A 25,863-nucleotide genomic window follows, 5' to 3' on the forward strand; every position below is an offset into this window, starting at 1 on the left:
AATTGCTGTGCGACCGCGCTGGCCGTGTGTCCGCGCCTTTTACAGGTGCTTTCAAGATGGCGGCTGCAAATTGCTGCATGTGCTTTATTCTTTTCCTGCTAAACTGGACACTATGCTTAGGACTCTATCAAGATCAAGTTGGACTCTTCGATTGGCGTCTTAGCTATCTAGGGAAAGTGAAATTTTCGTTTTTTGATGTTTCCACACACAGTAGCAAGCGACTGTATGTCGGCACAGAATCTAACGTGATTGCAGCTCTAAATTCTAGAACCGGGAGTATTATTTGGCGTCAAGTGTTGGAAGAGAAAGAAGGAAAGCTAGAAACGCTCCTTTATCGCGATAACACACTGGTAAGCTCATCAAGTTCGGGGAAATTTATCCGATCTTGGGATGCAAGTAATGGAGCTCTTTTGTGGGAGTCGATGGGTAAAACAACTTCTTCGCCTGGCAAAGAAAGAAGTAATTCGCCTTTTAGCGGATGGAACGGGCAACATGTTGCTCTGGTCGATGTCAAAGGCAATGAGCTTGTGGTTTCATTATCTCATAACATTCTGAAAGGGTTTACACTTCAAGATGGCTCAGAAAGGTGGGCTTTAGACCTCAGTGATCAATCCGCGGAGTACTTCAGTTTTCAACATGCAAATGGACTATTACATCTTGTAGGAGTACAAAATGACATTAACGTCATTATTCAGAAGGTAGATGTAGAGAGTGGAAAAGTTAAAGGAGAAAAAACCATAGGAGCTCCATGGGTCAGCAATGGCGCAAGCTGTGTTTTTGTAAAGAAGTTGAATCTGGTTTGTGCAGAGACGTTCAGTAACAGTGTTCATGTGATTTCCCTCTTTGATGAGTCAGCTCCAGTAAAAACTATATCTCTGGCATCGTTAGGGTTGGGGGTTGATGAGCTCTCTAATACCAAACCCACATTAGAATCGCTAGGCTCCTATTCAAACTCCTGGGATGGCCGTTCAGAGTTTCTTTTAAAGCTGGCAAAAAGTCATCATCTTATCTTGCACTTGAACACTGATCACAGCCTAACACTGGTAACAAAATTTTCCGATCCGACCATACTGAGTGCATCTGTACTTGGCAGCAAGGCTGTTTTAGTATCTATAACATCAATTGCTGATTCATCAAATGTAGAGCTTCAATGTTTTGACTTAGACACCAGGAAAATTATCCCAGACATGACACAAAAAGTTGTCCTAGCAGATCATGGAGAACCAGAAAATGCAGTTGTGTATTTATTCAGTAAGAAAGAGAATGAGCTTGGTTACAGAGTCTTATTAGCTACAACAGATCATGCTGTGTCCCTGATTCAATTTCCAGGACGGATTATGTGGTCACGGGAAGAAGCATTAGCAGACATAACAGCTGTAGATGTAGTTGAGCTGCCATTTTCACCTTCACAGCAAAATTTTGAAACCCTTCAGGAAGAATTTGGGGTTCATCCCAATGGTAAGTGATCACTCTGTAAATTCTCCTTACAATAGTATTTTTACAAAAAGAAGCTTAAGCAACGACGACTGCGACAACAATGAGAACGGCAAAAAGGCAATAGGTTTGGATTAGCAAAACAACCACTTTGCACGTGCATCACGCTTATTTGTGCATTTCTTTGCTGTCACTGCATGACTATGACGTGCAAATGCCTAATTTCATGTCTTAACGAAGACGTGAGCAGAAGACAACGACTTTCTTTTTCTTTCCCTGTACTTTGACACAGTCCTTTAATTCTGTTATGTTGTATTTAATTTATTTGTTTTCTAAGTATTTGAGTGGAGTGCCTGTAAACTAGCTGGAAAAGCTAAGTGCTCTTTCCACTATAAACAAACCTTAAAACCTTTTATTTTCTCAATTCAACTCCAGAAAAATTTGCCAACATTTGACAAATTGTACGAGGTGGAATAAGTGCCATAAAGTTTGAGGCAGTGCAAATTCATTTTTGAAGTGACGTTTTTGCATCCGTTGCCGTCTTAGTTGCTTAAGCTACCTATTATCATGCACATAGTGGGTCAAGATAATTTGTTTTAATCAAGGAAGATAAACAAACTTCTTTAAAGTAACCAGGCTTGTTACCCAGCAACCTCCTACCTCGCCTAAATAAATTTTTATGAGGAAAGTATGATCAGCCCCAAAAAGGTCTTGTCCACTACTAAATTTACATAATAAATGTTCAGTTAAAGCTGGTCAAGCTTTCTTATGAAGAATAACATTTGAACTTCATTATTTCAATGTTGAATTCATTTAGTGTCAATATCACATTCTTCAGTTGAAATTTTGAAAATTCAAAACACTCTTTGATTCAAGAATTCAATTCTGATTGGATTAATGAGCTATTCTCCAAAACAGCAAAGTTCAACAACAAGTCAGTCTCTCTGGTGAGAAAAGAAATCATTTCTGAAAGGGTTGACCCAGTAAAGCCTCTCTGTACCATGACTTTTCGGGTGCTTTACTCTGTTTCCATGGATGTGGAGCTTAAAACAGAGACTTCACTACGCATTAACTATTTTTTAACAATATTGTGTTGTTATACAGATGATGTTCTGTCCATGTTCATTCGCCGCATCCGTGCCCAGGTAAAACAGTTCCAAGTTCTCATCAAGCAATTTCAAGCCTTCCTCAAGGCCCAACAAGAGCATGGCATCTTTGCCGAGTCAGCAGAAGATACAGAAGAACAACTGACCAGAGACCAGTTTAATTTGCGAAAAATGATTTTGATCGTTACATCATCTGGAAAACTCTTTGGTCTGGATTCTGCAGATGGAAGCATAATATGGAAATATTTTCTTCCTGATCTTGCTCCTTTTACTCAGAACAACAAGCAGTACTCATTACTTTATACTCAGCGAACTGTCGCTCACTTTCCATTGACAGCTCAGTGTGTTGTACTGGGAAAATCACGTTCAGCTGAAGGATCGTTATTGCATGTCTTCAACCCGATAACCGGAAAACCCATTGGACCTGGCCATCCAAAAGGAAATCAGTTGTCGTACAGAGTGATACAGTCCATGCTTTTACCCCATACGGGTAGGTATACATAGTCTCCTTTTATCGGGGGGTGGGGAAGGGGAGGGATTCTCCATATTGTTGAAATTATTGTGCAGAGCCCAAATGGTGGTGTTTAAAATTTTGTAGCATTTTTAAATGAAAATTGAAATCTTAGAAGTGGCTTCTAATTTAGGGATCAGTTTTCAATTTTACTGGAGACAGGTTTTGTAACATGATCTGAAGGAAGGCCTTTCATCACTTAACAAGTTGCCTTTTTGTTTTCACTTCAAGGAGTGGCCAAAGTCAAAATTAGACATAGTTATGAAATTTTATCTTCTAAGAGGCTGAAAAACAATATTAATAGTACCACAAGAAACTGCCTCCAAGAAGGTTTCTTGTGAATGGTTTAACACTGCAGGATTTTGACTACAGACTCAAAAGCAAGAACCAACTCTAAAAGACTCTATCTTTCACTCTGAAAGTGAAAGGGTCAAATTATGGATTAAATATGTGAGCTACAGACTACTTTAAAAAAACTGACCAGATATCAACTAACAATTTAACTACTTGATAATCCCACAAAATAGCAATTTTGATGGTGAATAAAAATAATTTCTTTCATGTGTTGTTAATTAATGTGTTCTGAGACTGCTTTGGTGAACCATGTATCCAATATTACATTACTTTACAGATGCCAAGCACACAAAGCTGCTTCTTCTTCTTGATTCATCCCTGAATGTTCACGTGTTTCCTCGCACGGCTGAAGCGAAAGAAATTGTATCCAAGGCAGCATCATCAATTTTCTTTTTCCTGGCCGATAAAGAGAACGGTGACATAAGAGGCTACATGCTATTGTCTGATGCTGGGAAAAGTGGATTTCATGTCAGAGAGATGTGGAATGTGAACATTCCTCGCTCATCACAGACCATCAGTAGTATAGGTAACAAGAGGACAGCCAGTTAGCAAGTTTTCAAATACATAGGAGTCATTGACCAGGCGTGAGGTCGAGATGGCTGGATATAGGCCAAGTCATTTTTAACTTTTGCATTTTTGTGGATTGAGACAAAAACTTAGGATTCACCTCAGCTTGCCTGGTCGTGGAGCTACCTGTAAAATATCTTCTCTCATTCATTTGATAAAATTGAACATTGAATGTCATTGAAGGGGTTGGAACTCAGTCACTATCCACCTACTGGTAGAGAAGTTAATGCTGGATTGATTGCTGTGACCTTACTCCCGACAAACAACAGCTAAGGATGATGTGTGACTAAAGGTCCTGCAGCTTGAAACCCAACCCTTATCCCAATACTTTCAGTTGCACAAGAACCTCATCACACCTGCATGATAGGGCCCTGTGCCAAGAATTATAACATTCACAATAAAAATTCATATTTTTAATATTATTCTTAATAAGGAAAAGTGCATCCATAGTTTACTTCTTCTCTGATGCATCTTACCAGGTACTCTTATTTTCTAGCAACTAAGAACCCACTGGAACATGTACATTCACAAGGAAAAGTTCTTGGAGATAGAAGAGTTCTTTATAAATACCTGAACCCAAACCTGGTAGCTGTAGCAACTGAAGTAACCCCTGATACAAAACCTGGCATATCAATCTACCTCGTGGATGCAGTGACAGGTTTGTTTTTTTTATCAGTATTAAAAAGGTATTCTCACCTACTGATGAGGAGTGGTGCCCTAAACAGTAACTTTCAGTACAACATGGTTGACTAAAGAACTGGTTATATGAAGTGAGCCAGCCTAGTTAATCCAAACAGTGAGGGTCTTAACAGTGAAGATATATCTTAATTTTTGAGCAAATTTTCCTTATCAGTATTTTTTTAAAGAAATTTATTGAAAACAGTGTTGTGGAGAACAAGCTTGCTGATCTTCTATTATTGTTATTTTTATTTTCGTCAGGGTTGGTCATATTCCATACACGTCATAAGAATGCCAAAGGACCTTTTCACATGGTGCACTCTGAGAACTGGCTTGTTTACTGTTTGTACAACACCAAGTCTCGTCGATATGAACTCACGGTTTTAGAACTGTATGATGGTTATACAGAAAGAAATAGGTACAATTTTGGTTGATATACTCACATAATTTTAATACACAGCAGCCATTCTAAACAAAACAATAATTCAATAATGATTTAGAGGTGGTTGGTTCTTTGTCTTCCTGATTTCTGGTCCAATTGGGATTACATACAGGAAGTGTTGGTGCCGCAATAAATTCGAACCCCAGCCACATTGGTCGGAGGCAAGTGCTGTCATTATAAGCCACCCATGCTCCCCATTTTGTCTTCTTACAATCCAGAAGGTGTCCTATAAAAACATTGTTAAATCCTGAATGTTCCTAGCCCATGGATGTTGTTTTTCTCTCAAAAAAGCTTATAAATGCTGTCTGTTTAGCTCAGCTGGATGAGCTGATCAAGCAAGAGGCCCAGCCAGACCACCTACATCATCTAAAACTGCTCATAACACTACCTCCCCCATGTCCCCTTAAGTATTGCTGTGTAGGACATTGCTTTAGAAAGACTTGAGGAGTCAACTTTTACTTTTACTTTTACTAATAAAAGAGGGAGCTGTAAATATCCTAAAATAGCGTTCCAGTTAATTCTTTCAAGCGGGGGGTCTTGTAGACCATCTGAGGGGTTGCCAAGACCACATGCTATTTTTGTCTATTTTTGCTTTTTTACCTTAACACTTATATGTCATCTGTCAGGTTAGGAAGCTTTCTTTGTCATTGACCCGAGACCCGTCTGTTATCTGGAACGCTGTCCTAATACCTGCCTGAGAAAATTTAGTTATCACATAACATCCTAACTATTATCAACTTGTCATTCTCATTTCAGCTCTGCCTTGTCATCATTTGAACCTCCACCCATGCCTTTAGTCTTACAACAGTCCTACATCTTTCCCACGACTATCCGTACTGCGTCAGTCACCATAACAGAAAGAGGCATTACCCACAAGAACCTGCTGTTCGGTTTACAAACTGGTTACATTCTCAGTCTGCCTAAAAACTACCTGGACCCACGCAGAAAATTTGTGTCGACAGCAGAAGACCGTGAAGAAGGACTCCATCCATATATTCCAGAACTGATGCTAAATCCCTTGGCATTCATTAACTACAACCAAACTGGTACATAAAACATTAAAGTTGCACATTTTTTGTACATCCATTAATTCCCCGCATGTACATACTGCAGGAGGTGGGAATATTAAGAAGTTGATGTACAACTTGCCTGCTAAAAGACTTTTGACCCTGTTTAGACCAGAATGTGTGATTACGTTTTTTTTCTTAACCATATATTGAATATCTGAATAATGGTGTATTTTTGTTCTATTGCTTCTTACTGTCAGTTGCCAACATTGATGGTATCTACACTGCGGGATCAGGCCTGGAATCAACATGTCTAGTATTTGCGCATGGGTTGGATCTTTACTGGACCAGGGTCACACCATCTAAGATGTTTGACGTACTCAAAGACGATTTTGATTACTGGTTCATTCTTGGTACACTTGGAATCTTAGTCCTTGTAACTATTGTCTCTCAGAGACTAGCATCAATTAAAATGCTCCGACAGGCATGGCAGTGAGAAGGCACTCCTCCTAACTACAGTCTGCACTGTTTAATGGTTGAGGGACTGATACCAGCTCATTCATGTACATTTGCGAGTTGGGGTGAAAATTGATCTTTCTAAAATACAAGTACCATAAGATTTCAGGCAATATTCAGTTCACTTAGTGGCTCATCATTCATAGGTTTCTTGTGTGTTGGAGAGTTGTTTGTACCCTAATTAAGCTGTCTGGAAGGACATTTTTGAGAATTGGTGTGTCAAAAAAAAAAAGTTCTCAAACTTTAAAAGTCCCAAAATTACTAGACTGCAAAACATTCGGGATTTTTCTCAAAATCAGTAAAGAAATCAGTAAAGAGTGGAGAAAGAGTCTTACATGCACGAAGTGTGCGAGGAAAATACGGACTGTTTTGCAGTCTACAAAATTACCATCTGCCACCGTCTGTGTTTTTTGAGTGATGTTGATTAGTGCAATGTAAAATTTCAGATCATAAGAGCCTTGACCATTCATGGCATAGTTTTTGTAGACAACAAACTTTGCACAAAACCACCTCTCTCTATCCAGACATGAATTATTGGGTATTGGCAAAGTATTGTTGTGTTGCTGTGAATAGCCCTAAGATGGACCTGTATTCTGGCCGAGGGAGGTGGTAATACTCTTAGGTGGTCAATTCCACTGACAGAAGCAGGGTTTAAAATGGTTAGATGGTCTTTTTTGTGTGACATTTTTAGTGAGTTTAAAGAACTGTGATGGTCATGGCAAGATGATAATGCATTAAGCAAAACATCACTACTCTTCTTGTCCATCATTTGTTGATACATTTATTTGCTGTCCTCTTCATAGCTCTACATGAAATCTCCTTAGCAAACTGTTGTGGAGAACTTGAACACACGCCAAAAAATTTTTTCTTTCTCCAAGTTCTGAACTTTGATGTAGTTCCTAAAAATTCAACCCCAGAAAACCTTGGCATATTTCAATGGGCATGCAATTATTTAAGAATGTAAATTTACTTTTGGTGGTGAAATTTTCACTGCTAAAAAGAATGTGGCAGCTAGAGCTCCCTTCTTTATTACTCTTGTTTTGGCTCATTCATATAATATTACTGTCAAATTTAAAACCATTTTATTATAATCATGATGGAAAGCTTTGCATCTGTCATGATTATTTGCTGCTATTTTGCTTATGGCTGCTTTTACGCTAGAGACATTAAACTCGTCTGAGACGTTAAAGTTGTCCTAAGACAACTTTAATGTATAGTTTAAAAATGGTAAGACAGACGCATTTAACATCTGACAACTTTCACTTCTTCTCAGTGCATCGTTCAGATGCACTTAACAACGACTTTTAAGTCTCAGACATTAAATGCGTCTAGCAAACTGGGATGCATTTATGCCCAACTCATCCAGAAATGACTGGGAAGAGTAAGTACTTTGCCTTTTTTAAGAAAAATCTCTTTTTACACCAGTCGACTTTGAAGTCTCAGACGTTAAATGCGTCTTGATGACTTTAACGTCTTTAGCATACATGCAAGTATAATGCATAACTTTATTAGAGAAATGTTGGAGTAATTTTTATCATGACAGACATAATAATAAGTAGATTGTATTATTATTTTGTGTTAATTTTGATTAAAATCTGGAACATTGCGAGACAAACAATATTCCTTATTATAAGAATTATCATACTTGAAACAGCCCAAAAATAAGATTTTGTACAGTTTTTAGCTTTTAAACAAGGCTTGACAGTAAAAGCCTGTTAAAGTGGTTTTCGTTTGAGTGTCGTAAAACCAAAACCAAAGTAATTACTCTGGCCAATCACATAGGACACAGACAATACATTGAACCAATCAAAACTCAAAGTAATTACATGTGGCTGACGCAAAGCGCGGGAAAATGCATGCGAGCGCATCACAATTGGCTTTGGTTTTACTTCTGATTGGATGAAAAGGTGGCGCGAATCTTTTAAGCCAATCGCATCGTGTAGAAAGTGCAAAACCAATTACTTTTCGACACTCAAATGAAAACCGCTCTATTAAACACATCTGCTCTGAAGACACTATTTATTTCTTAAATAAACATAATATTTTACTCTTAAATGGGATAACTTATTAATAATAGATGGTCCTCAAACCATTGCATGTGACTGTAATTTACCTTGCATTGAACAAGTACAGCAGCAACAACATTGTGTGACTTTTTTTTTTTTCACATTAGTGATCCACTTTGTTCATGATATTGTTTGGTCACCTATAATTTCAATAATTCATAGATTTGGGTAAATTGAAAAATAAAAACAACCCATTATTGACTAACTTTGTTCATAATTTTTTTGTAGACACATATAATTCAATTCTCAGATTCTGGTAAATTGAAAAATAAAAACAAACAAAAACAATATAACCCCAGGGGGGTACTCTGGATTTCAAGTGACAGGGATGATTGAATGGGGGCAAAAATGGAAACCCAAAAAACTCCCTAGGGCTTCCAACAGAACTGAAAAAAATCCCTGGACCAAAACTTAACCACAAAAAAATCCCATGGCGAATTTCTGAGCCTTAAAAATTTCCAGGAAGCATTAATAATAATACCTACACCTTGTACTTTACTTGGTTGTACTTTATTTGCAGAACTATGCAGCCAGGATATGTGGGCACTATCACTAATGTTCAGATTCTTAAATGAACACCCCCAAAAAACGCTACTTAAATCAAGCCACCTAATAAAACACTTGCCAAATTTTTCTTCCCCAAAAAATCCCTGAATCGAAAATTGCAAACCCAAAAAAATCCCTCAAACATCCCCGTCACTTAAAATCCGGAGTACCCCCTTGGGATATAACTACAATAACAATATAACTGTGCCTAAAGGTACTAATTGTGCAAAACTTTTCAGTGATGTACTGCCTAATTTAGACTTGACCATAATACCTTACAGATGCAGTGTCATCCAGATAATTTTATTTTCTATTCATTCGGTCAACTCTTTCTTGGCAGATGACTCTATAGCCTGTGCCACAGACAAAACTTAACTCTGGTTAAGTCCATCTGCGAAACAGTGCCGAAATCTTTGTTCTGGGCCTTCAGTTAGGATGACAGGAAATTCGAAATGCACTTCCGGTAATTTGTTGAGTCTGTCAGGGGCCCACAACAAGGATGTCAGTGCTGCTTTGCAGATGTTACTAACCAGGGTTAAATGATGTCTGTGATGCTGGCTAACAAGTCTATGACACAGATACCTTCCTAAAACATACACTACAGTAAAAATCCAGCATAATTAAAAGCACTTACATTTTTCCACCTAAGCCTCAAATGGTCTCATCCCAATGATGTAGGCTATTTAGGCTCTTATAATAAATAATTCTCATTTTTGGATGAGACAAATCTTCTGCCATTTAGAAGAGAATAAAATAAATATGGCCATGATCTCTTCCACAGTTATTATAATAAACTTGAACACTATTTATATGACTTTTCTATAATATAAATCATGCTTCAAATATCCAGTAGGCATAATATAATCCATTTGTTAATTTATGTAGTGTACCTAATTTTTTTTTTTCTGACACTACGAGAGCTTTTTGATAGCTTACATGTATGTGGCAGGTGTTCCAAGGAGAATTTGGTTTGGTTAAAAGATGAGGGCCAATCCATACCTGGGAAGCCAGAAACTTTTCATTTGTTGGTTTTCATTCAACTCTTTATAGTGAACCATGCGAAAAGGAGAAAAAACCTCCGGTACCCAGGGTCCTTTATAATAAATTGTTGTACACTGGTTTTAGTGTACTCAAAGTTTTATAAATTTGTTAAAATTTCTCAACCTTCCTTCAGCAAGCTACTATTGCAGAAGGTTTCACCTATCCTCAATGGCTGAATATTGATACTTCGTTCCAGTCCAGACGGTGTAGTCTTCAACTTGACAGAAGATGAGATTTGCATAAAATAAGGACACACAAGGGTGCACTGGAACAATTTCTTAATCAATAAGATAAGGTGCCAGCCATCCTAAACCATCAAGAGTCCGTCCTAAGACAACAACAACAAAAAATAAATTTATCATCACAAAAACAAAACTAGGAAAGATAAATACCGACTGGTACCCACAACTCAAACTAATGATCATTATTTTGTCCTAAATGTTAAAGAAATGTTAAAGCTAGACTTTAACCCCTTTTTGCCGCCAAAAAGCCCGCGCTTTTCGCTACTAGGGGGCTATAACATATAGCCTAGTAGTAGCTCAATCAGTCAGAACATAGCATTGATAATAGACCACTAGTTGGATTTTACTAAATAAATATATATAAAACCGACTTGTGTTTCAGGCTTGCTGTGCAATCCATGCAGGTTCCACCCGTGATGCAAATTTGGACAAAATTATAAACTTGCTCAGTGAGGAAAACATGTAATTTGTTGTTTAAGAAAAAAAGTAATGGAAAATAAAATAATATAACCACCAGAACGAGATTCTAGTAGATTTTTTTGTGGATAGTTTTTACTATGTACATATATACCCACAGAGCTTACAATAATTACAAAAGTACCCTTAAAATTTCATCTCAAATTAACTAATGAGCAATTTACCTCTTGGATGATATTCGCAGCCTATCCAACCTTTGTAGCCTAATTTTGCGATCTGATGGAATATGTAGGGGTAGTTTATTTCACCATCAGAATCTGGTTCATTACGAGATGGGACTTGGCTTATTTGAATATGTCCTGAAAGAAAACAAATTAAACATGTTTCTAAAGGTCCAAAAAAGAACTTCCTTTTTTAAAAGTAAAATTTAAAAATTAAAGCAGTGATCATTATCCAGCACAATTTAATATTAACCGTAAATTTTTTTTATAGTAATGTAGCCTGCAGACGTTATCTAACCCATGTTAGTAATGCCAGCAAAGCAGCACCAAGATCCTTGCTCTAGGTTCCCAATGGACTTGACAAATTACTGGAAGTCCCTCTCAGAATGTTCCTCCAACTTTGTCGCCCAATCAAACAATGCTTTTTTTAGACAAACCAAGCACGGTGCATACTCAAATCCTGGTACACAGCTGGGGACCAGAACAAGGATTTCAGCACTGGTTAAGCTAACAGAAGGACTTAACTAGTAGAAGTTTAGTTTCAGCTGTGGTGTAAAGGCAAATAGTAGTATTTCTACAATAACATTACCAATATATGGCATAGCGTCAATCAGGGTTTGGGTCAAGTTTCCGCTTGTCCGTTGATGGTGAAACATGTCCTATATAAAAAAAATAACAAATAACCCTTCAAGAAAACCAGGTTGGGTGAGTTATAATAATACGTCCCTGTGCAGCTCACCTCCACACCTCATAAAAACTATTGATTTAACAAAGTATATATTTCCTTGACATTTTGCCTTAAGAGCCCATAAATTTAGTCAAGTCAAACTTTAAATTAATTCAACTTGATGTAAGTCATATTTATTAAATTGGTGAGAAATACAGCATTGCTTGTAAACTGAAAAATATTGTTCTTGTTGTTTTTTAACTTACCAACTGAAGTTTCATGTTACTATGATCCACCTTTTTTATGAAATTAATTGCTGGTGATAGAGAAAATGAAAATGAAAATAATGAAATTTTTAATGCCAAAACAACTTCTCCTTCGTGATAAGGTCCAGGTGAAGTGTAACCTGGACCACATGCAGTTCTGCCACTAATACTAAAGGAGATTTTCCCAGCTACTATGAGCATAAAGTCCTTGCTTTTTATTCTCTACCTACTAATTGCATTCACCTGCAACGTGAAAGCTAAACTTGAGACACCAAAAAGTTATTGGGGGAAGAAGTTAAAGTACCCTGCGAGCAGAGGCCACATTCTCGCGAAAACGTAGCCTCTACTTGCAGGGTAAAGTAAAAAGGAGAGCAAAGAAACATATATTAAGTTATTGACTGTATGCATGGCCATGTTGTAATAATATTGAAATAGGCAAATAAACATGAGTGTTAATGACAGATCATTAAATTACTCTTCCATATATATTTTGCCCTATAAGAACTGTTATCACTCTTGAAGGGAGAGAAATTATGGGAATAACAAAATAATATTAGAATACGACAATTAAGCAAATTTTTTTTAAGAGTTATAATTAAAAAATGCAGAGGAAAACCAACAGAGCATTGCCATTTCAAAGAATGTCAATAAAAATTAACAGTTAAAAGTTATACCTTGTTGTGTGTTAGTCAAAAAGTATCCTGGAATAGTGCTAATAGGTTCTGCTAAAAGAGTTATCCCAGACTGAAACAAATTAAAAATACAACCACTTTTATAGGTGTGCTTACAGGGAAGTCCTCACCTCCAAACAATGTGATAAAATTAATGTGTTAATATATTTAGGTCTCAACTCAACTGACCAATGGGAACCCAGAATTTCAAAGTTGTGAACCATAAGTACCACTGTAAAAAAATTAAAATTATCTGAATAATGAATTCAACTGTTAACCATGTTCAAGATTGTGCTTTTAGAAGAATTACGGGGTACCTAACAAAGCGTTGCAATGCTAAAATTCTAGGCACCCTGCAGTTTTAATGTCTTAATCTGCCAAAAAGTTAGTTTTCCCAGCAAAATTAAAGTTAGCAACTGGAGGCACCCACTGCAGGCACTGCTAGTGCACAGAGGCCCTGATTTTGATAAACTATCAGCCAGTGTTTACTATTATTACCTCTTGGAGTCTTTGTGCAGCATATTTCATGTTCTTGATGTAGGTCTCCTCCCACAGTGTCACAACCTTGTTATCTTTGCTAGTGATACCACCAGTCAACACACCAGCTAACACGTGCAGTCTAAAAATTATGATAGACAGTAAAAATTTCAGGAATAGCCCCCTTGTAGCTCAGGGTCACCACGTGACTAGTCTTCCTCGCAGCCGTGTTTTAGATGTCACGGGGTAACGTTGTGTGAAATCCAAAAAATCAGCTGACTTATCTTATGCCAAAATTATTGGATATTTATATGTTTCTAAAAATGCAAGAGTACTGAATTAAAGACTACAAGCAGTGTGTCTGGAAGTTAAGGAGAATTTGGCAGTTCATAAGAGCCCACCTGGGACCTTTATTCCACACACCCTTTCAATTTGTAGCTTGAAGCTAATTAGCTTATATCTTATTTTATAACCTTTTTTGGCTAATTTAAAAAGGAAAAAAAGTTTTATACACAGCGTTTTTCCTGTATATCAGTAAAACTGATTTAACAAAATCATAATTATTATAAATTACCTTGTACATTTAAGGGCTTCTGCATATTTTATAGACAATTCTAAACATTGTTTGAATTCTTCTTCTCTACCTGGTACGGCTGCTAGTCCTTTAGAATTACCTTTGGGTGGAAAAAGACACTTTCAGGAAGCTGAAAGCTTGTATTATAGGACTAAATATAAGGAAGGAGGAGAGTGTAAAAATTGTGCTATGAAAAAATGAGATGCATAACTCATGAATAATTTATTGTGTTGCCCTATCACCAAAGCAAAAGTCCAGCTCAACCCTGTCTTTGTTTTAGGAAAGGTCCCCTTAGAGGTTACTAAGGGTTTCAGGGTCCAAGCTGCTTCTCCATACCCAAACATTCCTTCAGTACCTTCCCCCCCAGGGGAGGTCCAGCACCCCAAAACTTACCATCAAAAGCATTCATATGCACATGTTCTATTTGTGCACTCTCTCGAGCAATGCACAATTCATCTATTGGAATGTCCAGGGGAAAACCTGACTCCACACCTTTAAAACCTGCGACATATAAATAATATATAGTGGATATTACATGACCGCACGGAGATACGAAATTTCTCTTCGAGTGTTGAAAAATATTTCACGAGTGAGTGCAGCGAACGAGTGAAATATTTTTTCAACATGAGAAGAGAAATTTCGTATCTCCAAGCGGCCATGTAATGTTCTATTTATTGTATAAAAACCAATGAAATACCAAACCATTTCACTTTAATAGTTTTTTGGTGTGAAAGGCGCGATTTATTATGTAGCCATGGCAAAGGTGATATTTTCACAAGTGAAGATAACTTGTTATTTTCACATGTGAAGATATTAAGTTTTCGCGCGAAAGCTCACCTGGTATTTCATTAGAGTTTATATAATAAAAATTCATTTTTATAATATATGCTATGGTTCAATTTTATCCTTAATAGAAATGTATAATAATGGTTTGGCACAGAGGAAAATGAAATTTAAGACATTATGATTATCTGTTGTTAAATTTTCCTCCCAAAGACATCAGAGTTGATGAGAAAAATAAAAACTATTTTAAAGAGATGAGGTAAGCTAACATCTAAATTCCATCACATTTACATAGGGATTTTAACTTGCATAAGCTTTTTCGCCCTTTAACTTTTTTTCTAGTATCTATCTTCTTTAAGTTCACGCAGCCATTAACGTTACCTGCATTTTTCGCCGCCTGATATCTGTGCAGAAAATTTTCATGCTCCTGAAAGGCAAACGATAAATTGGCAGCAAATTTTAATGCCATGATGTTGACAATTTCAAAACATAGCGGGGGATACAAGGGGGTAAAAACTGGCCCATGAAAGCGAGGATAATACGTCACTTACTACCATATTTGGTAAATTGACCCAAATAAAACCCATAGTAACGCACACTAATGACGAAAGACATGCATTCTAAAATCTCTTAGAGGGCATTCTTTCGCGGAAAACATCCAAAAAGACCTTTGTTTTGCTCAAAATGGCTCTCTTGGATAGGAATCTAAAGGGAAAAGACGTGGATCAGCTTCCGTTGATCGAAAAATCCGAGAAAGTTGTTGTAGATCTTGATGAAGAAGACGAAGAAAGCGAAGAGGTTTTCGTTCATCATGGAATCACACTGTGGGTCTCTGATGCTGTGATCATGGTAATTCAACACATACAGATCTTTGCGCTTATCCTAGCCATGGGCGAACGCTGGGGTTTGCCGAGAGACTTTATGAGATATGCTTCGTTCACGTTCCTTTTCAATCTAGACGTTTGGGAGTTTGTAAAAGTGATGATCTCTGGAGCTTACATGGGGCCCATAAACCTTGACACGTTCATCGCTTCTGATGACATCGGCATTGATTACAGCTTATACCTGATTTTGTGGACAGTTTGCATCGCTGTTATCGGCTGTGGATTTTTGATAACTTATGCGGTTTTCCTCTACAGAAAACCGTTGTACTTGCTACTTCACGTGGCGAGAATGAAGCGGATTTTTAGTATTTTCATCCAGCTAGTCTGTCTTCCAGTTGGCACGGCCTATGCAAGGGTCTTCCACTGCCGAAGTGACGCTGTATGGAACGTGCAAAATAATTTGAAGTGCTTTACCAACCTTGAACACTGGATTTTTGTTGGAATTGCTCTAGTTGTTGGAATTCTCCTGTTTTTGGCGTATCCCATTAATATGATCAGAAAGATTCGAGGTCAGGTGATTTGTTACAGTCAAGAAAAACATGAGGGCTATTTACAGCTCAAAGAAGCTGAATACAATCAAGGTCTTGACATTCTATGGGCAGTGGGGCAGTTCCATCTGTTTTCATCATACCGCCGACTCTGGATTTATTACCGCCCAATCATGATGGTACTGCATTTCTGCCTGGTGTCTTACTTTGCGACCCTTCTTCACTTTAGTGAGAACAATCCAGTGCGACTCAGCCTGACGCAGAAACTCCTCATCAATGTACCAATCTTATCATTCTTTTTCCTGGTCTTGTTCATGTTATTTTCATCAGGCCTGGCCCGTCCGCCTATTAAGGCCTTCAAGTCATTTTCAAGGTGGTGTTGCTGGAAGGGTATCTCACGCTTGCTACACATTGTCTTCAATATCACTCCAACGTGGGTAATTGCAAAAGTCTTCCTGGTTTTACTGGTCATTGGTGTGTGTTTCATTGATCATTTGGGTGGTGGAATTGGAGCGTTACTCTCTCTGCTTTGTTTAATAATGGTCAAAAGTCCCCCATTCCGGGTCACAAGCTTCAATTTTATGATTTTGTTTTGCTTGATTGTCAATATTAGTAATGCTTATTTGGTCACATTAGTTGAGATGTTTAACACAAACGTGTTGCAGAATGCTATATATGCTCCACCAATTCCAGAAACCATTCTAACCTGGGTCAATGTATCTTGGGCCATTGGTGTATTCCTTTGGTTTCTCTATCTCATGGGGCGCCACTCGGGTTTCCTGTTCCCAAAGCGACCACTTTGGCCAACTCTAACAACTGACGGAAAAAGCAATATCAGTGAAGAAACCAGAAAATACATGCGAGCTGTCCTAAAAGGTCGTCACACCTTAGAGAAAGCGCTGTCAAGTCCTCCAATCTTTGCTCCAGTTCATGAACTGGAAAGGCAAATACATATCATTAATGCTTACTGCCGAGAAGCAGAATACCTTGATGATCCAACATTTGACTCCCTATGGGATCTTCTTGATGAACTCATCGAAGCCCACAGAACTTTGGCACCACATTCGCTGTTTACGCTATCTGTGAAGAAGTCAGTCCGACAAACAGCCAAGGAGTTCATGACGCTTATGCCCCAGATGAGAAAGAGGCTTGATCAGCGTGAATGTGACTTCATCCTGGTAGACCCAATGAAGAAGCGCATGCTTTTGAAAATGTATGTCTTAGGAACATTCGTGAATGGACGCATGGACAAGGTGAAGAAAGATGTAGAAAAGAAAGTTTATACGGCACTCAAGGAGGCTGAAGAGAATCTCAAAACTCCCTCAAGCCTTTATGGAAGCTCAGTCAGGTTTGATTGGGACAGTATGGTTGACATGGCCGGGCCTCACCCTTCATTTGATATGATGAAAACCACATCAAGTTCGGGGAGTCGACCTGGGACAGGGGTGTCAATAGGATCACGGCCAGACAGTGTAGAGAAACTTCTGGACGAAGTGGAGGACTGGGAAGAGGGACAGCGGACTACCCGAAGGAAAAAGATGTCAGTTACTTCCATGCCGCTGATACAGGAAGGGCCATCGCCTGAAGGTAAAGAATACTGCCTCTCGTACGGTCAGCTCAATATTTGTTACTTTTAGGTGCAAGCTGTGAAAAAGATCAACTGTACTATAGACCTTTTTACCTTTAGCTTGTACGTTTTCTTTTCCCAATCCAGACCACGTGTCATCCTCATTTTCTATATAGAAATCACCTGATTTTTGTTAATTTGTTAATTTTCTTATTTTTTTAGCTTCAGATGGTTCATCTACCTCCCTCCCTGGCCAGGTGAATTTTGAAGATAATGGCAGACGGCCTAAAAGTGCTGGAGGCTCAAGCTTACGTCATCAGAGAGCTGCGGATGGATACGACAGCTCAACAGCATTAATTGGGGACAGTTCTGCAACTGAACAACATAGCACTTCAGGGTCACAATCTTCTGTAAGAAGTACTGATGATCGCAAGCCTTTGTTATAGTAAAGTGTAAATAAGTAAAAAAATTTAGGAAACCCTCTAAGGCAGGTTTCAATGGTTGCAATTCTAATACATGTTGTTATTAAAGGAGAAGTGTGAAGTTTGTTTACTGTATGTCCTTTGAGGTTTACAGAAATACACTTAAAAAACATGTGGACTAACATTAATTTTTTTTTGAGTCTCTATCAAACAAAAGATGTTGTCATCAAAATTATTAATTCGCAATGATTGCTGTTGTTCTTTTACACATCGGCTATTCCTTTCAAAGATTGTACTCATGGGAACAGATTTTCACCTTATTTATGATTACTTGTAGAATTGCAAACCTTGGACCAGTCATTTAATGTCAATATGTAACTTAACTCAGGGCTGTGCTCTAGCAGAGGCCGGTGGCCCCCGGCGCCTAACTTTTGTCTTCGGGCGACTAGAAAATCTCAGATTTTTCATACAAATCATATGCTGGGCTCCCTGGATTTTACAGGTTCAGAGCACCGGGCTCCCTTCAATTTTCCTTAGAGCACAGCCGTGTAACTAAAAAAATTTTTAGCACAGAGAAAGAAAGCAGACTTTGAATGTTAGTGTCAGCCGTTACACAGCAAAGATAGGAACTGTAGTGCTTGTTTAATTGCCTTTCCAGTGCCGTGATTATTCAAGATGGCACTTGCGTACTTGTAAATCTGCTTTGTAGATATGTATTTTTGTACTCAAACACTTTTAGCGATTACAGAATATTTATAAAATTATGTATCTTTTTATTATTTATGGTGGATTTAATGAGAAAATTCCCCACAACATTCAGGACTCTGTTACATGGTGCAATGATGGTCCTTATGCGTGATTACATCAGACAAGCAAATTTCACCACCAAGCCCCGTTCGCATTTGCACTCCCTTGTGCGTGGGTATTCTTTTCAACTGTACTGCCTTGGGAATTCATTTATGTAAAATTTCACATCTTTATGTTTTGAAAACAACTTGGTGGTGAAATTTACTTGTCTGACAAAAACATACATAAGGGCTATTAACAAAACCTGTTTAAATCTTTTTTATATGTTATAAAGTCTAACCTCTCCTTACGGACACCTCTCTATTATGGACAGTTCCTTTGGTCCCAGAAATGCCAAAAATCATACATTCGCTACCTCTATAATACGGACACCTCTGTAAAGGGGACACTTGGTTCTGTCCCTTTGCTGTCCGTATCAAAGAGGTTTGACTGTATAAAGAACAAACATTTGAGCTTAAAATGTTACAAAGCGTCATCTCAGCAGGTGTAAAAATATAGTAGAGGACAGTTTCATTCTTACAAGTCACATAGTTTGAAGATGACCTAAGGCAGGTACAGCCATTTTCTTTCCTCCTCAAGAGGAGAATAGACCTTTTCATGGCTTTTTTCAAATTTTGACATGGGCAAGTTAGGGAAAATCTGTCAACACTACTGAAAAGAGTGCCTTAAGAGTAAACTTGCCTACTGTGAAAGTGATTTCTTGAAAGCTAAAGAAGGTTTAGCTCCTCAGAATCACAAAATGTTACAGATATTTTCATCCAAATGTCTGTAAATTTTTGCAACTTTGCGGAGCTATATTTTTGCTCGCTTAACTTGTAAATTCACTTGTAAATCACTTGTAAATTTGGCAATTTTACCAATATTAACCCTTTAATCCCCAATATCCACATACAAATTCTCCAAACTGATCTCTATACATCTCCTTTAAGAATTAGTGAAGATAATTTGATAAAAGGTCAAAGTATTTTCCCTTAGCTGATCATTTTATTAATTCTCATAACCTCATCTCATGACAATGTATGGATATCGTTAAGAGAAAATTGCTGTTAGTCACTATTGGGACTTGAAGGGTTGAGGCGCTCCCTCCAGTGGTGTCAACAGTTTTTTCCGAACTTGTCCATGTCAAAAGTTGAAAAAACCGTGAAAAGGTCTATTGCATAACGAGACAAAATTGGCTCCTTTAATTAATATCAGTGCTTGTAATGAGTTTCTCATGTTGAAAAAAGATCACATTTTTCCTGGATCCACACCTGTAAAAATTCTAAATTTTTTTAGTTGATGTAAAAATTTTATCTGTATTGCAGGGATGAGTGGTCATTAGCTACTTTTGTACAAACAAACAAATTTTTGATAATAAAATATTTAGTTTAATTTCATGTGTTGTTTGATGTCACAGTAGCATAGAAAACTAACATGGTTGAGACAAAGTCTTTCTGAACTTTAGCCAATGAAACTGGACAACAACTTCAATTACTTAAAGGAGCTGTGTCACGAAATTCAGCCAAATTCGGAAATTACAAAATGCCTGTTAAATTAAGGGAAACATAAAAATAACCGCTTAAAACTTTAAAGGAAGGTTAAAATAACATAACAGAAACAACAGATGCCACGGATGGGCAAAACTGAAGAAGATTGAAACGGATTGAAATTAGTGTTTTTGAAAACTGTTCAGCCTAACAGTTTTTCAAAGTTGATCCCTGCTGCTTGAAACTTCAAAAATAATGCTCAGGAGACATATTTGTTTGTCTCGGATCCTCTGATTTTGTCATTTACATTTAATTTCTTTGTTTACTTTAAGTTCCATAGCGATTGAGGGCGAGTAATTGGCAAAATTAAACAAAATGAACTGGACTGCCGTGACACAGCCCCTTTAAAATCTGAAATATTATAAAAGTATACCAGAAGCTCCCTACCACTATGTATGTGGAACCATCAATCTTCAATAAATATTTCACAACTTTGGCCCAATGGCACACACCCAGCCCTACCTCCCCCACCCAACATGGAACTTTACACAATCCCAACATGTTTTCCCTCCCTAAAAAGACACCTTGAGTTTACATAGCGGCTCCTCCTCTTTCTTCAGTCATTTACTTTTACTCTCTTTTAAGAGGGACACCTCTTATGACACTACTTTAAGTAGACTGCACACCCACCGTTTTTCCTGTAGGCTGTCTGATCCCCAGCTGGCACTTTAATTTAATTTGCTTAGAAAGTACCCATCAGAAACTCATTTAACGCTAAATTCATAATATCGGTTAGAGACTGGGACATTGAGAAGGCCTACTGTCTATTTGTGATTTGAAATTTTCAAAATTAATTAAGCTAAATAACTTTGATCACATCTGTTTCGATCCAAAACCGTGAACATGCTCGACCTTGAACATTCGAAGGATCGAAAATCCACCGCATGAATTTGATTGGTTAAGACTGATTACACGAAAGAGCCAATCGTAATAGTAGTTTTCTAGTGAGTTTCCTATTGCGTCCGCATGGTCTTTATAAAACAACCAGCAAGCGCATTTAGGCATCCTATAGCTTTCGCCTGTTGAGAAGATTTCGTGAGTTTATACTAAGAAGAAAGATGTCTGGACGTGGAAAAGGAGGAAAAGGTCTCGGAAAAGGGGGTGCCAAGCGTCACCGAAAGATTCTTCGTGATAACATCCAAGGTATTACCAAGCCAGCCATCCGTCGTCTTGCTCGCCGTGGCGGTGTCAAGCGAATCTCTGGTCTCATCTATGAAGAAACCCGAGGTGTCCTAAAAGTCTTCCTGGAGAACGTTATCCGTGACGCTGTAACGTACACCGAGCATGCCAAGAGAAAGACTGTGACAGCCATGGATGTAGTCTACGCTCTCAAACGCCAGGGACGTACTCTGTACGGATTTGGCGGTTAGACGTCCTGGGCACGCAAAAATTCAACGGCTCCTTTAGGAGCCACCAAATCTGTAAAAGTCTATGACCAACAAGGAGTGACCCTTCATGCTCGCCTCCCTCATTCGTTCTTCACCTTTTTCTATTATCCATGTTTAAACTTATTCCTGAATTCTTAAGTTTTCTCGGAGCGTTTTCACGCGAACGGCTTAAAAAATGCCAAAAGCCATACCGGAAAGAAACCAAGGTTTAACAATACTCCAGCCCTCAGGGTCTTTTTTGCTAAATCACTCTTATTCTACGACGGCTAATAATCACTTGCTCGCACTCTTCGTTGTTTCAAAGTCATTAATCAAAGCTAGGTGCTCACAACACAGACTTTTTTTTCAAAGAAAAGTTAAGACACCGAGTCCAGTCCTTCCTGTACATTCTTGTTTCAATGCTCTTCGGCGCTACTAATGAACTAATGTAAAGCATTGTTAGAGACCTAGCTCCAGTCGTTCAATACGAAAAACAGAGCTATCCACTGGATGAATTTCCATCCACCATAATGCATTTGGTTTCCATAATACTTATAATATATGCTTAATGATTTATTAGCATTGGCATTAAACAACTTTTGACCCACCCGGGCATGATCTTGGTTAGCTTACTCTGCCTGACCAAAGTACAGTAAACTCTAAAACAAACACTACGGCACCAGCCCAAGTGTCCATCTCCCAGAAATGGGCGAAGAGTTAAAGAAAAAGACTCAAAGATGTCAGGGAATGAGTCTAGGGTTGTTTGAGGGAGGTGTCTAGTTTTTGCAAGCGGGAGAGATGACTTAAGTACAGTAAATCACGCAAGAAGGAACCTAGTCTTCTAGATTTTAGGCTAAAATTGTCCAGAACCCCTCCAAACAAGAAGCTGTATAATTTTACCAAAATGCCAACGTGCTTCAATTTTACCTATTAAATTCACTTTTTAAAATTTTGTTTGGGGTTTTTGTTGTGGTTAAATTTTATCCTTGGTTTCAATTTTCTTTTCTTTTGTTTGTAAAATCATTGTCATACATTTACCATACACCAAAACAAAGGAGAATTAAAACTAAAATTGAACTGTGACATAATAGTTCCAGGAATGTCCAGGATCCTTCACAAACTGTTCTCATGAACAAAACTTCTCTAAAAACCTACAATCCTGGTGTATGCATAGCATTAATGAACATGAAAAACACTGCAGTCAAAGATGAAGTACTTGTAAAACATCAACTCCATTCCATCTCCTACAGTCCTTGACGAAGGTGAAGTGTTCAGTACAGGTTGTGACAATGTAACATATAGGCCACTTCCCAGAACTTGCCAGAATCCATCAGGATTTTTTTGGGCCTGTACAAATTAGGGATTTTGTATTGAACTTAACTGCCAGAATGAATGAGAAGTAAAAAAAAGAATTAAAAAAAGAAATAATGAAACAGTAGATCTTTGATCGTCTGGTGAGACATGATTGCTGAGAAAAACTTTTCCTTTCCCAGTGTTATTAAATTTTGTTATAACATTTTATGGCAATATTTCTGATTGTAAAAATACTTAAATTACAGTATTCCAATCATCCAATAAAGCAAGACACACAACTGCAAAGGAAATCAAATGGTATTTTGTGTTTTATTCACAGCAGGTACTGTATGAGAACTACCTAAGACAACACTCCTGAAAAATGTGCATGTTTCAGTAATACCGATAATAAGCCACTTACGGCAGAACAGGGACATCTATGTTAAAAGGCACTACATTTCGAGCAGTATCAAGCCTGCACAGCAGTCGTTTCTGTTTCCTTTAACTCTTTAAGCCCCAATAGTGATACACTTATAATTTCTCCCAACATTAACATTGCCTGATCAAACAGACAGGTCATGAGAATTACTGATATGATCACCAAAGATGAAATGTTGTATGTGAGAACAAAATTCTCTTAAGCAGTACCATAAGGAATGTATGAAGAACAGTGTGGAGAAGATGCATGTTGATGTTCGGGCTTAAAGGGTTTAAGCCAAGAGGGGCAAGCACGAAAGACGCACGAGGGCATGGGAAAAAAGGAGCTTCCTCAAGAGTCTTGTTTCTGCTGCTTGGCATAAAGGAAATGGAAGTGACTGCTATGCAGGATAACCAGTATTAGTAAAATCCAACTAGTGGTCTATTATCAATGCTGTGTTCTGATTGGTTGAGCTACTACTAGGCTATATGTCATACCCACTAGTAGCGAAAAGCGCCGGCTTTTTGGCGGCAAAAAACTATTTAAGTCTAGCTTTAACTAGCTAAAGTTGTTTTGTCCCGATATTTTTGACCAACTAGTTGGATTTTACTAAAACAATTATTCCTCTCGTCCTCATGGCCTTTGAGTCAATAGCCCATTCAGCCTTCTGCCTCATGGGCTATTGACTCAGAGCCCATTCAGGCTCAAGGAATAATTGTTAATCCTTCCTATTTTCTTTAGCCTGCATCGCAGTTGACTTAACCAAGGTTTAGTTTTGCTTGCATCGCCAGCTAATTGAGCCCATTTCCTGCTGTCTGAGCAAGTTGTAGCAAGGTTACCATACAATATAGTTTGAATACTATATTAGTATAGGTAATAGCATGATTTGTATTGATATTTGGTGTAAATGCCATTTCAAAATTGTTACACCTAATTTCACGAGCCGTTAGGCAAGTTATTTAAGATAATTTTGAAATATCACAAGTGGTATTTATGCCAAATATCACGTACAAATCATGCTATTATTTGTTTATACTACTACCTGCAAAAGGTTTGTAATTTTCACATGTGGGTGTTTCAAAATAAGCTGAAATACTACTGCTCTAAGCCAATCAAATTACAGAAATTTCTCATGTAGTAGTATAAGGAGTAAAAGGGTTAAAAGGTTAGCCTGGACTTTAGGGTTGCATACATCTGAGAGTATGCAACTCAAGGAGACAATGGAATTTTAGGCAATAGTCCATAAGCAAAACCAAAGTAGAAAAAAAAGCTCAGGCACGCATCCACACTGGTTTCCATTGTTTAACAGAAATCGATCAGATTTTTCATAATAATTAATATAATTATTTTCAACCAAAAAAAAAACACTTTCTGAGTTGAAAACTGGAAAATGGTTCAGACAAACGTTTTTTTTTTATTATTATTTTCAATTTCTTAGCATTAGACAGGCTATGTGATTTTCAGGTGGAAAATCACTTGTCATTGTCTAGTCTCTGTTACACAGTCAGTAAAAAATATCTGTCTGAATGGGTCACAAACCCAGGAAAGGGGTCCAACTTAAGGGAGTTGAAATCCAAAAAAATAACCCAGCAGGGCACGCATAGAAGCTGGCTACTTTGACGCTCGTTCAGCAAATCGGTCAGTATTTATCCTAGATCCATGCCTGCAGCGTCTACTTGTAAAGTTACTGTTCTAAGGAAAAGAATTACAACACACAGTAGTATCCTACTATCACCTACTTTTGTCATGATACACTTGATTATGTGGCACCCGGTGTTTGTACTTTTCTTATTAACCTGTTTTCCTACCAAACAAAATCATTTCAGCCTCTTCACTCCTACACCAAGTTACGGCAAGAAAATGTGTCCATGAAATGTTTCAATCTGAGGACCAAATCCTATGGTTGTCACTAAATTTTTAAGTTGCCAGGGGTACTTACCATTTACATGGCATAACCAGACATTCCAGTTGGAAAATCAAGTGGATCACGACATTCCATTTGGAAAACTTCAGAAAATGTGGGTTTGGAAGGGGGGGGGATGCAATGTTTGTGCTCTTCTCAGTCTGTTTCCCTTTTCTGGGGGTAGCCTATGAGCAAGCTCTCCAGACAGGGCAGGGCGGGAAAAGGAAGGAGAGCTTGCAAATACATCTCTGGAATTTGAATTCCAGATCCAATTCCCCTGTAGCTCCCCATCAACTGAGATGTCAGATTTCCGCCAATCAAGGCAACGCGGAAATGAGCGCAAATGTAAACAAACATTCAAAAACACATGCCAAGGGGAATGATGTTGTTGTCATCTTCACCAATCAGCATTTCGCATCAACTTTTTTGATGCAGATATTCAAATTCCAGAGAAATAGTTGCAAGTTCTCCTTCCTTTTCCCGCCCCGCCCTGGAGAGTTTGCTCACAGGCTGTTGTAGGGGACCATTCTCCCACCACGTTTGGTCTGGTGGTTTGTGTAAATGGTAAGCATCCCAGGTGAATGCATCAGAAAGTATCTGGC

At 38.0% G+C, this 25,863-nt stretch overlaps 4 protein-coding genes across 4 annotated transcripts; 3 read left to right on the plus strand and 1 right to left on the minus strand.

The window, feature by feature from the left end:
* Positions 1-31: 31 nt before the first annotated feature.
* On the plus strand, positions 32-8,886 carry LOC140921418 (ER membrane protein complex subunit 1-like). Its single transcript, XM_073371412.1, has 7 exons — positions 32-1,458; positions 2,539-3,030; positions 3,683-3,931; positions 4,469-4,630; positions 4,912-5,068; positions 5,849-6,138; positions 6,360-8,886. The coding sequence occupies exons 1-7, from the start codon at positions 57-59 to the stop codon at positions 6,593-6,595; spliced, it is 2,988 nt and encodes a 995-aa protein (XP_073227513.1). The 5' UTR covers positions 32-56; the 3' UTR covers positions 6,596-8,886.
* On the minus strand, positions 7,531-15,071 carry LOC140921420 (putative hydroxypyruvate isomerase). Its single transcript, XM_073371414.1, has 9 exons — positions 14,968-15,071; positions 14,197-14,304; positions 13,804-13,903; positions 13,251-13,371; positions 12,756-12,825; positions 12,082-12,131; positions 11,738-11,807; positions 11,152-11,286; positions 7,531-10,596 (listed from the first exon to the last, which is right to left on the minus strand). The coding sequence occupies exons 1-9, from the start codon at positions 15,053-15,055 to the stop codon at positions 10,547-10,549; spliced, it is 792 nt and encodes a 263-aa protein (XP_073227515.1). The 5' UTR covers positions 15,056-15,071; the 3' UTR covers positions 7,531-10,546.
* Positions 15,072-15,180: 109 nt separating this feature from the next.
* LOC140921419 (uncharacterized) lies at positions 15,181-20,125 on the plus strand. Its single transcript, XM_073371413.1, has 2 exons — positions 15,181-17,545; positions 17,748-20,125. The coding sequence occupies exons 1-2, from the start codon at positions 15,271-15,273 to the stop codon at positions 17,969-17,971; spliced, it is 2,499 nt and encodes an 832-aa protein (XP_073227514.1). The 5' UTR covers positions 15,181-15,270; the 3' UTR covers positions 17,972-20,125.
* A 1,213-nt stretch (positions 20,126-21,338) lies between these two features.
* On the plus strand, positions 21,339-21,650 carry LOC140953815 (histone H4). The gene has a single exon (XM_073403197.1). The coding sequence runs from the start codon at positions 21,339-21,341 to the stop codon at positions 21,648-21,650; it is 312 nt and encodes a 103-aa protein (XP_073259298.1).
* Positions 21,651-25,863: the final 4,213 nt, after the last annotated feature.

Source organism: Porites lutea, chromosome 12, assembly GCF_958299795.1.
Source record: "Porites lutea chromosome 12, jaPorLute2.1, whole genome shotgun sequence".
Taxonomy (NCBI): domain Eukaryota; kingdom Metazoa; phylum Cnidaria; class Anthozoa; order Scleractinia; family Poritidae; genus Porites; species Porites lutea.

What these genes read in the sequence shown, in the direction of transcription:
- LOC140921418 (XM_073371412.1), top strand. Translation starts at nt 57, where the DNA reads ATGGCGGCTGCAAATTGCTGCATGTGCTTTATTCTTTTCCTGCTAAAC. An exon ending in ACAGACCATCAGTAGTATAG is followed by an intron (nt 3,932 to 4,468) that starts GTAACAAGAGGA and finishes CTTATTTTCTAG; the next exon opens with CAACTAAGAACCCACTGGAA. An exon ending in CATTAACTACAACCAAACTG is followed by an intron (nt 6,139 to 6,359) that starts GTACATAAAACA and finishes TCTTACTGTCAG; the next exon opens with TTGCCAACATTGATGGTATC.
- LOC140921420 (XM_073371414.1), bottom strand. Translation starts at nt 15,055, where the DNA reads ATGGCATTAAAATTTGCTGCCAATTTATCGTTTGCCTTTCAGGAGCAT. An exon ending in TTTGACTAACACACAACAAG is followed by an intron (nt 12,132 to 12,755) that starts GTATAACTTTTA and finishes CTCTATCACCAG; the next exon opens with CAATTAATTTCATAAAAAAG. An exon ending in CTGCGAATATCATCCAAGAG is followed by an intron (nt 10,597 to 11,151) that starts GTAAATTGCTCA and finishes TTGTTGTCTTAG; the next exon opens with GACGGACTCTTGATGGTTTA.
- LOC140953815 (XM_073403197.1), top strand. Translation starts at nt 21,339, where the DNA reads ATGTCTGGACGTGGAAAAGGAGGAAAAGGTCTCGGAAAAGGGGGTGCC.
- LOC140921419 (XM_073371413.1), top strand. Translation starts at nt 15,271, where the DNA reads ATGGCTCTCTTGGATAGGAATCTAAAGGGAAAAGACGTGGATCAGCTT. An exon ending in GGAAGGGCCATCGCCTGAAG is followed by an intron (nt 17,546 to 17,747) that starts GTAAAGAATACT and finishes TTATTTTTTTAG; the next exon opens with CTTCAGATGGTTCATCTACC.